We start from the raw sequence: 13460 nt of genomic DNA on the forward strand, positions 1-13460 counted from the left end.
CCTTCAACAACTTCGGCTGCAACCGGGCTGATGTGAGATGGAAGGACTTTCAGGAGAAGCTCCTTCCTTTCTGGTTTTATTTCCAGAAGAAATAAGGAGGATCTTCACCTCCTTTCTTTCTTTCTTTCTTTCCTCTCTCTCTCTCTCTGACAACATTTTCTGGTTAATTTTCAGCTCCGCTTCTTCTTCTCCCTCCTCCTCCTCCTCCTCCTCCTCCTCCTCTCCTCCCCGGCAGGAGGAACACCTCCCCTCCGATCTTCATTCTCGCGTTTGCGGTGGAGCGATGCGGACAGCACGGCGGCGGGATGACTCCGTCCTGGTCCTGGTCCCGGTCCCGGTCCGGGTCCCGGACTTCCGGTCTGATCCTGCTGCAGCTCGTGCTGCTGCTCGCGCCGCCGCCGCTGCTGCTCCTCCACCCGCAGTCGTGTCGCGTGCCGCCGCGCGCCGGACACGCGCTGCGCGTCGGCGCGCTCCTTCCGGCGCAGCGGGCGGCTCGCGCGCGGGTCCAGGCGGCGCTGAGCCGCGCCTCGAGCCGGCTTCCGGCCGCGAGCTCCGCGCTTCCGCCCGCCAACGTGAGCCTGGAGCTCGTGCCCGGGCACCCGGCGGCCGCCGACCCGGAGTCCGTGCTGCGGTGCGTGTGTGACGGCGTGCTGGTGCGGGGAGTTCCCGCCGTGCTCGCCTTCCCGCAGACGCGCCGGGACCTGGTCCAGGTGGACTTCCTGTCCGCGGTCCTGCGGGTCCCGTTCCTCAGCGTCGTCGAACGGGACGAGCCGCTGCGCGCGCAGGTAAGTCACCTGCTGCACGCCCTGAACCATCCGCTTCCGGTTCCGGTTCTGGACGCCGGTGCCGTCGGATGCGATTTGACCTTGACCTGTCTGGAGGCGGAAGTGATGCCGCTCTGCCGGAGACGGAAGTTCTTGATCTTCAGAGGTTGTTTGTTTGTTTGTTTGTTTGTTTGCGAGGAGGTCACGCGCTCTGTTCCGGCTCCGCCGATTGGTCCACACCCAGAGGCCCCGCCCCCTGTCTCCAGACAACTCTTTCCCCGGTGTCTTTTCCGGGGCAGGAGTTGTATGCTTCGTCGCAGAAGCTGCTGGAAACGGGCAAAGCGAGAAGTTTGGCGTTTCCCGGGAGGAAGATCTCGGCATCTCGGCCGCACGGCGATTCGCCGAAGATGTGTTTCTGTTCCGGCCTCCCGCCGGTCGGACGAAACACCTGCAGAGAAGGCGGCTCCGGTTAGACTTCCGCTCATCTATTATTGAACAGGAGTGCGGAGGTAAATCGCGGACAGGTGCTCGCCGGAGTCTGGCTCGGTGGGCGGAGCCTAGCTTCTCTTTGATCCGCCGACGCAAATCCTTTGGAGCTCGCAGCGACGTGATTGGGCTAAAACCTTCCGCTTCACTTCCCGTTTGGGCTTCTCGCAATAGGAACTGGGCGACTGATGCTAAGCTAACGGCGCGGCGGGGACTTTTCAAGGTGACCGTTTCTTCCCGCCCGGGTTTCGGAATGGACCGCTTTGAAGGGGGTCGGTTGTGTGTCTGTTGTGGTACGTGTGTGTGTCTTTTCTGAGTCTGTTGTGCGTCTGTTCTGTGTTTTTGTATGTTGTAAGTGTGTGTGTGTGTGTGTGTGTCCACTGTGAGTCTGCTGTTTGTCTGCTAAGGGTCTGTTCTGAGAGTGATGTCTGAGTGTTGTGTGTCTGTTGTGTGTGTGTGTGTGTGTGTGTGTTTTGTGTGTCTGCTAAGGGTCTGCTCTGGATGTTGTGAGTCTGTTGTGTGTCGCTGTTGTGTGTGTTGCGAATTTATTGTGTGTCTAGTAAGGGTCTGTTCTGAGTGATGGTAGTCTGTTGTGTGTCTGTTGTGAGTTTGTTGTGTGTGGGTGTGTGTTTTGTGTGTCTGCTAAGGGTCTGTTCTGAGTGTTGTGAGTCTATTGTGTGTGTGTTGTGTGTCTGCTAAAGGTCTGTTCTGAGTGTTGTGAGTTTGTTGTGTGTGTGTGTGTGTGTGTGTGTTTTGTGTGTCTACAAAGGGTCTGTTTTGACTGCTGTGAGAGAGTTGTGTGTCTGTTGTGAGATTGTTGTGTGTGTGTGTGTGTGTGTGTGTTTTGTCTGTCTGCTAAGGATCTGCTCCAAGTGTTGTGAGTCTATTGTGTGTCTGTTGTGTGTCTGTTCTGTGTTTTTGTATATCTGTTGTAAGTGTGTGTGTGTGTGTGTGTGTGAGTCCACTGTGAGTCTGCTGTTTGTCTACTAAGGGTCTGTATACTGAGTCGGTTGTGTGTCTGTTGTCAGGCTATTGTGTGTCTTCTAAGGGTCTGTTCTGAGAGTGATATCTGAGTGTTGTGTGTCTGTTGTGCGTTTGTTTTGTGTGTTTGTGTGCGTATGTGTGTGTGTTTTGTGTGTCTGCTAAGGGTCTGTTCTGAGTGATGTGAGTCTTTTGCGTCGCTGTTGTGTGTGTGTTGTGAATCTATTGTGTGTCTGCTAAAGGTCTGCTCTGAGTGTTGTGTGTCTGTGTGTGTGTGTGTGTGTGTGCGCTGATCTGAAGGCTCTCCCTATGAACCCCCCCCCCCCCCCCCCCACACACACACACACACACACACCGCTCAGCGATTCCCTTTCATCAAACCCGTCAAAACCACTGCTCGGTGAAAGTTCGGTTGCGTTTGTCGTCATGTGACACCTGAACCCCCCCCCTCCGCCCCCCCGACCGCACCGTCGCTGTTGCCATGCCAACACGAACCGAGGCACGGATGACGACGGCGGATCGGATGTTTTTGATCGGGTAAACAAACATTAAAACAGATGAAGGCGGCGTGGAGAGTGGTACGTCCCGGCCGGGGCGTACCAACTCAACAGGTGACGCGGGAGAACCAATCAGAAGCGAGGAAATCAGCGGCGCTCCAGAAGACTAAAAACAGTTGCCCGACGCCATTTTTTTTTTTTTTCTAAATCACCGAAACGGCGTCAAACGGGGGGCGAATAATTGCGAGACGACGAGGCGGAGAATTCGGTGCGGACCCTCCTGCCGTGACGCTTAATGGGCTGATAATTGGCTGCCGAGGCTTTCGGTCCCCGCGGGCTGATAAACAAGACAGCTGATAACGTATCAACACTGGACACACACACACACCCACACACACACTCGGAGGGAAGTGAATACTGACAGACTCAAATTGCAGGAGCGTCGTGAAGAGGTTGCAAGGCGATGATGTCACATGACAAGGGGCGGAGCCACAGAACGCACGATTACGAGGCCATGAAAAGGATTTGAATTTGTTCGCCCGGAACCGAACACCGCTGCCAAATTCTGCCGCGTGATTGGCTGGTAGCTCCGAGCCCCCCCCACCCCCCCCCCCCCACCCCAAACCCAACCCGTCGCCGCATTCAGGTCCAAGCGCAGAGCGGCGAGACTAAATAATCCGAGCGGAGGCCGTTCCTGGCAGGAGATACCCGACGGGCTTATCCAGACGTTACCTCTTGGCGGGGAGGGGTGGAGACTCGGGATGGGATGAGATGTTCTCCATTCGTGGGAAGAAGCAGGTGAGAAGCTGTTTCCCGCTGAGTCGTGCTCCGGGAGTTGAGGTGGACACTGGTGCAGACATGTATGCTCTGCTGAAGAGACAAAGAAGAGGTCGGGCCTGCTCACCTTGTTTCTTTTTGCTTTGCGAATTTCAATATCCGTGAGAATGTGATTCTAATGGTGCCGCGAGAAGGTCCCACAGGTGGAGCCTTCATGTTCTCCCTGCAGACCAAACACATGTAGGAGGTTCATGGGAGACCAGATGTGTGAATGAAGGTGAAGGGTTGTGTGTCTACAGGATGCAAATGAGTGAGCAAAAGGTTGTGTGTCTCTATAAAATGTGTGAATGAATGAATGAATGCTTGAATGTTGTGTGTCTCTATATGACTCTATGTGAATGAGAGGGGGAATGTTTGTATGGGTCGACATAACATGTGAATGAGTGAATGGTTGTAAGTCTCTATAGTACGTTTTAATAATGAATGAATGAATGAATGCTGTATGTCTGTATATAATGTGTGAATGAATGACTGTTGTGTGACTTTATGACATGTGAATGAATGAATGGTTGAGTCTAGAAAAAAACATGAATGAATGAGTGAATGGTTGTGCGTCCCTACATGACATGTGAATGAGAGGGTGAATGTCTGTCTATTTACATGATTCAAATGAGTGAGTGAATAATAAGTCTCTTTCAAATGTGTGAATGAATGAATGGATATTGTATGTCTCTATAGTACGTTTTAATAATGAATGAATGAGTGAATGGCTGTGCGTCCCTACATGACATGTGAATGAGAGGGTGAATGGTTGTATGTCTACATGATCCACATGAATGAGTGAAAGGTTATATTTCTCTATATAATGTGTGAGTGAATGAATGAATGAATGAATGAATTTGCAACGTCAAAATGATAAAGCTTTAAATGAGACCGCCTGCACCTTTTCATCTGTGTTTTCACGTGAATAATAATACTGGAATTTGGAGCCAGGCTGAAAGCACCCACCCTCCCCTCCACCCCAACACACACACACACACACACACACACACACACACACACACACACACACACACACACACACACAAACGAGGACAGGGACAGCAGGGTAAAACCCATCACACAAGGAGAAATTAACTGTGACCTGAGGGTCTCACTCTTTAAAAAATTTAAAAATAACTTTCAAGTCAGGAAAGATGAAATCAATAAAAAAAAAAGTGAAGAAAAAGAAATCCGGGGAGACCGGAGAACCTTTGAAGCCCCTCGTTAAGTCTGCTGCCAATTAAATTCTCGTAATGAACAGATAAATATTCCCACTCTGTAGGATGGGGAAGGAGGTGGTGGAGGGTAGAGGAGTTTGATCCGTAACATTCAGCTGTCAAGAGGACTGGCGTGTGTGTGTGTGTGTGTGTGTGTGTGTGTGTGTGTGTGTGTGTGTGTGTGTGTGTGTGTGTGTGTGTGTGCAGCGACATCACCTCCAGGAAGACACATCATGGCTGTTGCGATGCCACACTCTGCTGCAGGGGGGGTTAGGGTTGGGCGGGTCCGTTTGAGCTTGACATTAGCATTAGCATTAGCTGAGCCAGCTAATGCTTTTAAACAGAGATGTGGATGTTTGTGCTGGAGCTACAGAGGAGACTGCATGTGGTTTGTTAGCATTAGCTGGAGTTAGCTCCCTATTTGAGATCCCTTCTAGCTCCAAATTAGCATGAACCAACCGAGCCTCAGTTAGCATTAGCTGCAAATGGAACTGCTGCAGCTTTTTAAATGGAGAGGTCGATGTTTGTGCTGGAGCTACAGAGGAGACTGCATGTGGTTTGTTAGCATTAGCTGGAGTTAGCTCCCTATTTGAGATCCATTTTAGCTCCAAATTAGCATGAACCAACCGAGCTTCAGTTAGCATTAGCTGCAAATGGAACTGCTGCAGCTTTTTAAATGGAGAGGTCGATGTTTGTGCTGGAGCTACAGAGGAGACTGCATGCGATTTGTTAGCATTAGCTTCAGCCAGCTTCTTCGTTGGGATCCACTTTAGCCTCATATTGGCTCTAGCTGAGAAAACCGAGGTTAGGTTAGCATGAGCTACAAATGGAACTCCAGCAGCTTTTTGAATGGAGATGTCAATGTCGGTGCTGGATCTACAAAGCAGACTGCATGTGGTTGATCATCCCTAGTTGGGATTAACAGTAGCCAAACAAACTGAGCTTTACCAATTTAGCATGAGTAGCAATTAACCAACTTCGCATTAGTTGCTGGTAATCACCCGGTCAGGCAGGTTGGCTGTCAGACATAGGACAAAAGTCTGCGACACCCTCTAGATGAGTTGCTGCAGAGACCGGACAGGAGGTCCGGAGCAAACACCTCCAGCCTCATGTGGATCACCACCTTATCGAGGTTCGAGGACACATTTCGGAACAGATCTGACTCGGACGGTCACGGAATCGATAAATATCAGACGAGCTAGCGGAGGTCTTGGCCAGAGGAGCCCGAGGGAAAACAACCCCCCTGTGAGAGATGGTTTACCGGCTGACGTAGGTCCTGTCGGTCGCATCGCTCAGTGCTCCTGACATTCAGACGAAGCCACTCGGACCTCCGGGGGAGCGAAAGGTCAAGAGTCATCTGACGAATTAGAACTCAGCTTTATTCATCGTTGAACTTCACTAATGCTCAAGCGCTAACCTTTTTTCTTCCTGGTTCGCTCGATTGCCCGTTCTGTGCAGAACCAGTTCCATCTTCAGATGGTGATGGAGGTCCCGGAGTCCGGTCTGTCCGAGCTGCTGCTGGCGGTGCTGCGACAGTCCGGCTGGAGCGAAGGCACCGCCGTGTTGTGTCGCGGCTGGGAGGAGGCCCGGGGTCTCCTGCGGTTCCTGGAGAGCAGCCCGGTCTGGCACTTGCAGGGCCTCCTGAACCTGACGCGGTCGGCGCGAGACCACGCGCAAATCCACGACATCCTGGCCCGGCACTTCCGGCTGAAGCTGCCGCAGTCGGTGCTGCTGTTTGGAACCGACCCGCTGTGCGCGGCGGCGGTGCTGCGTAGCGCCCACGACCTCGGCCTCAGCTCATCCCTGATGCACTGGGTGCTGGGCCAGCCCCTGAGCCCCGAGGCGCTGCATACCATCGGGCTACCGCTCGGCCTGCTGGCCTACGGACCGGTGGACAGGAAGCCGCTGGACTACTACATCTCGGACGCCCTGCAGCTCATCGTCCAAGCAGCCGCCGCCGCAAACGACAAGGGACCCGAGCTCGTGCCTAATCCTGGACACTTCCTGCCCAGGTAAATGCGATTTCCAAGATTTCCGAGTGTCTTTTCACTTCAGTTCCGACGCAGCTAACCTTTGGATGGTGCTCCCTTAGCTAACTGGACCGGCGTGACGCGGGTCACAGAATTGTTTGACAGGAGTGCACTGTCCCATTTTTTGGTCACCCAAAATTTCTTTCATATCGTCTCTACATTTTCTCAAAGATCACTGAGCTAAGGGTAAGCTAAGTCACGTTTAGCGCAATTATGATCTTGCGCTATAGCTACGGGTTGTCAACATGTAAGCGAGTAGTCTCGAAAACACCCGGCTGATATCACCACCCCTCACTTTGGCGTCTTGTTTGCAGGTTCCTCTCAAACGTGTCATTTCCCGGCCTTACGGGTCCCGTCGGGGTTCAACTGGACCACTCGCTTGTGATAACCTCCCAGCGCTTCCACATCTGGAGCCTGCAGCGGGACGCGGTGGGGCAGCCCACCTGGGTGACCGTTGGCAGCTGGGAAGCCGGGGAGCTCCATGTGGAGGACCACGGCCTCTGGCATGGCCCCCTGCCTCGCTTCAAGACCGACCATCCGGGGGGCAAGAGGCCCGGGGGGATCTGGCGGGAAGGGATGCCAGTTGCGGGGAGCCGCCTGCGGGTGGTGACCCTGGTAGAACATCCGTTTGTCTTCACCCGAGACGTGGACAGAGACGGCAGCTGCCCGGCGGGTCAGTTCTGCTTGGACGCCGGCACCAACAGCTCAGAGATGCTGGAGCGTTACTTCAGCGAGGTGGGCCGCGGAAACAGCAGCTTCCTGCCGACGGAATACAGCAAGTGTTGCTACGGTTACTGTATCGACATGCTGGAGAAGCTGTCGGAGGACCTGGAGTTCCAGTTTGACCTTTACATCGTCGGCGACGGGAAGTACGGAGCCTGGAAAGGCGGGCGCTGGACGGGGCTGGTGGGGGATCTTCTGAGAGGTCTAGCGGACATGGCGGTCACTTCTTTCAGCATCAACTCGGCTCGCAGTCGAGTGATCGACTTCACCTCGCCCTTCTTCTCCACCAGCTTGGGAATCCTAGTGCGCAGCAAAGACACGGCGGCGCCCATCGGTGCCTTCATGTGGCCGCTACACTGGTCCATGTGGGTGGGCATCTTCCTCACGCTGCACATCACTGCCCTCTTCCTCACGCTGTACGAGTGGAAGAGTCCGTTCGGCATGACGCCTCACGGACGGAACCGCATGCGGGTCTTCTCCTACTCGTCGGCGCTCAACCTTTGCTACGCCATCCTGTTCGGACGGACCGTCTCATCCAAAACGCCCAAATGCTGGACGGGCCGGTTCCTGATGAACTTGTGGGCCATCTTCTGCCTGCTGGTGTTGTCCAGCTACACCGCCAACCTCGCCGCTGTCATGGTGGGAGAGAAGACCTTTGAGGAGGTCTCGGGAATCCACGATGCCAAGGTCAACTGCTACGTCGCCTCCCGTCTCTGTAGTTCCCGACTGAATCCAGAGGCAGTCATCCGTACGGCAGGGTCAGGATCAGGGCTTAGGATTAAGCGGATCAGCGTTGGTGTCCTGGGTCCACATTTTGGATCAGGACTACCTTAACATCGTATCTTGGGAAGATGAATGCTCCCGATTGTTCAGTTCTTGATTTGGATTCTGGTTCCCGACGGCACTCGGAATCAGGGGCGTTAGAGCGGGAACCGAATTCCGTAACAGGATCGGAGTTTTCGTATCCCAACAAGGTCATGTTGACACCTTTTCATTTCTGTCCTTTTCCTGATCTCCTTCTTGGCGCCTCCAGCTACAGCATCCTTCACAGGGCTTCCGCTTCGGGACTGTCAGAGAGAGCAGCGCTGAGGATTACATGAAGAAGAGTTTCCCCGAGATGCACGATTACATGAGGCGCTTCAATGAGCCGACGACGCCGACAGGGGTCGCCATGCTCATGTAAGATCGACGGCCGCAAGGGACGACCCGGCTGCGTTGTGGGGCGGGAGTTACTGTGGTTGTAGTGTTTAAACAGTGTCTTCTTGTTGCAGGACTGACCCACCGCAGCTTGACGCCTTCATCATGGACAAAGCTCTGCTGGACTACGAGGTCTCCATCGACGCCGACTGTAAACTGGCAACTATCGGAAAACCATTTGCCATTGAAGGTACACGGTAGCCCTGGTCTTGAAGGTGGACCCCTCACCTAATGCTGGAGATTGAGGAATCTTTGGGTCGGGTCTCAGTTCTCCATGTGGAGGTGGGACTTGGGAATGGAGGGTGCTGTTGAACCTTCATGTCCAAAGCAGTCACAACATCTGGACCTCTGAGACGCCCGCGAGTCTGATGGCACTGCCGCCCGTTCCCAGTGTTGGTCTTCTTCTATCCTTATCTGGTTGACTTGCTGCTGTTCATTTTTTCTGGTTGGTTGGTGTTCCAGGTTATGGGATCGGCGTCCCTCAGAACTCCCCACTGACCTCCAACCTGTCTGAGTTCATCAGCAGGTACAAGTCGGACGGCTTCATGGACCTGTTGCACGACAAGTGGTACAAGGTGGTTCCATGTGGGAAGCGAGTGTTCGCCGTCACCGAGGTCAGTGGGGTCGTGGACATCGACGGTACGTGGGTCTCCTCTTCTTCTATCTTCATCCTCTCTCCTTCAGACTCTTCAGATGGGGGTCCACCATTTTTCCGGTCTTTTCGTGCTGCTCTGTGTGGGAGTGGGCGGAGCCTTGCTGACTCTGATGGGCGAACACGGCTTTTACCAACTCGTACTGCCGCACATCCGCCGCCGCCAAAACCTGAAGTACTGGCTGCACACCTCGCAGGTCAGCCCGACAAACTTTCACCCGTGCCAACACTGAAGTACCGTAATTTCCGGACGATAAGCCGCGACTTTTTTCACCTAAACAACGCTGCGGCTAATATATGCACTTTTTTTGGGGGGGGCGGGGCTAACGAGCTTCACGGCGCTAAAACGTTTATCCTCGTCATGTCGGACCGATGAAATGACCGGGAAATTCTCAGTCCGTCCAACTCCGACACCGAAGAAGACGACTTTGACGGTTTTAGCGCGCAGGGGGAAGCCCGAGATAGCGATCGGCTAGCCGGTGCGGCTTATATTGAGGTGCGCCCAATAGTCCAGAAATTACGGTATTGTATGCCCTTCACGGGCTTCCACTCAGGAATGTCAAGCACTGGATCTTATTTAGCTTCCTCTGGGAATCATCGGTGACCTTTAGGGTCACTCAATCCCTTGAGCCCACCGACGGTCATGGAATATTCCAGACCGAACTCATTTTCCGGGACATACCCGGACAGAAAAGGGCATTTCTGGCAAGTGTGCTTGACCCTCCAGGGGTCGTCAGGCTCTGAGCAAAACGGTGATGTCCAAGTGACACCATCATGTCTGTGTGTCGGCAGAAGATCCACCGCGCGCTGAACGCGACTTACGAAGACGTGAAACGGCGGCGAGAGAAAAGGCCAGTTCCGTTCCAGATCACCGTCAGACCACATGAGTCTTTCCAGTGTCCTTACCGGTTCTTCTGTTGACCTTTCCAGCGGCGACCCGGTGAAGTCTCCGCCTTCTCCGAGCCCCCCCGGCGCCGCCGCCACGCCGGCTGTCCGAGCATCGCAGACCATCGCAGACTTAAACGCCAGACCCAAGCAGGAGGCCGCCAAGGAGGGCCAGGACTTCAAACGAGTCCACTTCTACTTGGAAACCCTCAACACCCGACGCCTGCTGGCTCGCCTCTCCGCATCGGACGCCAAGGCGGGCGGGACGAAACCGGAGAGGGAGGGGCTTACCGGTCGGACATGCGAGAACGGAGGGCCGCCGGCGTCGGTTTTCAGCCTGGCTCGGCCCGTCCCCGCCTCCTCCTCCTCCGGCGGGTACGTCCCGGCGGCGGCGGCGGCGGCGGTGGCTCCGCCCCCTGAGGCCCAGGTTCCCGTGGCACCGCCCCAACCTGGCGAGCTGCTGGAGCTGCAGGAGCAGATCAAAGAGATGAGACAGCAGTTGAGGACGGCGCTCGCCAGGAGGGCGGAGATCCAGACGTTCCTGGACCATCCTGTCGCCATGGCGACGACCGACGCGGCGACAACGGCGGCCCCCCCCGTCACCATGGCGATGCCCCTGCCGGCCAATACAAAGTGCGTAACGACCATGACTGATCCGCCTCACAAAGTCCTGTCCAAAGTCCGACCCTACCCCCGAAAACTGACCAATGAGAGGAGCTGATGCGGGTCACGTGACCCGCCGCCATTTTCAGGGAATTTGTGAAACGCGATCACCGATTCGTCACCGTTCCCCGACGAGAGCTTACAACCAAAACAGCGTTAATAATTAGATAAAGACGAATAACAAGTGTCTCTATCAGAAACAGACCATAATGATATTTTCCATCCGCCACGTGACCGTCGCACTGTCGCAGTCCGACCTGGGCGGTTGAGAAGGTGACATCACTGTGACATCACCGCTGCCGGCGTTTCGTTTGGGGGAAAAAAAAAAAAACAAAATGTCAACATTCGCGTCACAAGCAGAGCCGCGAAGCTGCGAGATGTCAACGCGATTATCAACGAGCGATGCGGTTTAGCGCCTCAAGCTAATTAGCAGGAGGCTAGCCTCCGGCTAACACAGAGAGGAGAGACGACAACTTATCCGTCGCAAAGAGACCGGTCCAGTTTCCCCGGAGGTGCTTTAGAAGATGTCAGAAAAATGTGGCTATCGGCCTCATCAGTCTTCCTTTTGTTTTCGACTTTGGGGATTTTCAGGTATTTGAGTCCCCGAGGTGGACGTTCACCCTGAGGTAGCGCGGGACTCGCGGACCCGACCCGCTACTCTTTTGCCCGATATGTCAAGACGGCGACAGGCCCAAAGGACTTTCCATGCGGAGATCTTGTGTACAATTGTGAGAACCCTACGCTATCTTAGCTTAGTCCTAGCTTAGCATGAAGACTAGAAGCAGGGGAACCGGTCCGACCCCAAAGAGCCCGCCCGACCTCTTATCGGTGAGCGAAGATGCTATTTACCATATGTGGGCTACATAGAAAAAAAAAAAACGCTTATGCTAACGTGACGAGCGTGCTAAAGCCTGAGGTGACGAGTTTTATTTTGCACTAACGGACGGGTCGCAGTGAGAACCTGTGAGTAAATTTAAAGACATTCAAAGCTGTTTACCATGACAGGAGCAGGAAAGCAAACTGTTTTTTTTAAAAACTTCGTTAAATTGTCTGATGTTTTCAATAGTTTGGTGCAAAATGTTGATGAAGACGTTTCGGGGAACCTTGTAGTTTTGTGTAAAGTGTTCGTCTGATAGCTAGTGAAGTAGCTCAGGAGTACCGGGACTTGTTTTCCCTAAATCCCTTCTCTCAAGTACTTCGTTTTTTTTCAGAGACGGGAATCGGAGGCGAGAATTGTGACGTCGTGCCGTGATGAAATTTCAAAATAAAAGAGCGCGGGGAGGGGTGGGGGATCTCGTCCTGGTATCAGCAATAACAACAGAACTCAGGTGAGGAGTGAGGCGCGTTCCAGGCAGAGGACTTGGTTCCACTAATCCAAAAGGAAACGCTCCCTCAAAACGGGAAAAAAAAAAAAAAAAAAAAAAAAAAAAGATCTCGCATGATGTCGTAACCTTCTTCCTGATGCCATTGTAACACTGTGAGATGTTTTATTGAACAATGTTTAAAAAAATTAAATAACTCGTTAAAAATCCAAGGCTACTCTCTTGTAACTTAACGAGAAATGACAAGACGATCCGGCATCGGAACGTCGTTTTTGGATACAAGACGTCCACGTGATTTCTACTTCCTCTAAATCTGCGGGACGCGTAAGGCAGTAACTCAAATACACAGTCGGCCAAAATTCAAAACTGGGACAAAGCTGCGGGCCAACATTGATATTTACTGAAAAAAAATCCTCCTCCGGATAGAACAATCAACCTTTTCAAATGAACCCAAACAAGTTTTGCTTAAAAGCTGAACAAGCGGAGCATACCGAGATCCTTCTCAAAAATCGCCTTATGTATGAATTCTTGTGCTTACTCACCGCCGACCGATTTTATGTGCTACGCTACGCTCAAACATCTGTCGAGATGTTTTCGTGCGACTTTGGGAAGCGACGTCGTGTAAAAGTCGGTCGAAGCGAATAAAGTTCGACTGACCTGACTTGTTTTGTTTGGCTTAAAATACCGTATGTTCTATTATGCCGCGCAAAATAAAGTAATACTGTACACTATATAACCGTGAAACCAAACCTCTTTCCATCTCTTCTACTTTCTGGCGCCTTCGAGTCACGTCCAGGTCCTCGGACTTTTCTCGGCGTTTGGTTTCGTAGCGTCGTCTACTGTTGTCCTCCTTGGTTCGAGCCGAACTGGCTCCACATACAAGAAAAAAAGATTCGTCTTTTAAACATGCGGATATTCTGCCTCCCGCCTGTCCGGAATGCGCCTGTTTTCTGCCTTTCTTTGCCGTTTTTCAGAGGGGTAGCATGTTGCTAGTATTAGCATAACGTCGCTATGACTACTGTCAACAGGGGAAAGGGCTTTTATGGGTCCTGTTGTGGTTTTTGTGCCGAAACTCCAGCAAAGCATTCTGGGATTTGGAGTATTAGTGGTACATGCACTGTAGGCTATCATACTGGCAAGCTAGCTCTAATGGTCATTTGATTTAGCTTCACGGGCCAAATATAATTACACTGCGGGCCACATTTGGCCCGCGGGCCAGAGTTT

General features: G+C 53.0%; 1 protein-coding gene across 1 annotated transcript; it reads left to right on the forward strand.

Annotated features, from left to right (window-relative positions):
- The first annotated feature begins 305 nt into the window (after positions 1–305).
- On the forward strand, positions 306–12189 carry grin3bb (glutamate receptor, ionotropic, N-methyl-D-aspartate 3Bb). Its single transcript, XM_086164789.1, has 9 exons — positions 306–785; positions 6223–6776; positions 7109–8204; positions 8551–8696; positions 8789–8904; positions 9177–9328; positions 9399–9563; positions 10159–10217; positions 10297–12189. The coding sequence occupies exons 1-9, from the start codon at positions 306–308 to the stop codon at positions 10970–10972; spliced, it is 3444 nt and encodes a 1147-aa protein (XP_086020915.1). The 3' UTR covers positions 10973–12189.
- Positions 12190–13460: the final 1271 nt, after the last annotated feature.

Source organism: Fistularia commersonii, chromosome 1 (assembly GCF_037954325.1).
Source record: "Fistularia commersonii isolate RoL2024-O1a breed Wild chromosome 1, RoL_Fcom_v1.0, whole genome shotgun sequence".
Taxonomy (NCBI): domain Eukaryota; kingdom Metazoa; phylum Chordata; class Actinopteri; order Syngnathiformes; family Fistulariidae; genus Fistularia; species Fistularia commersonii.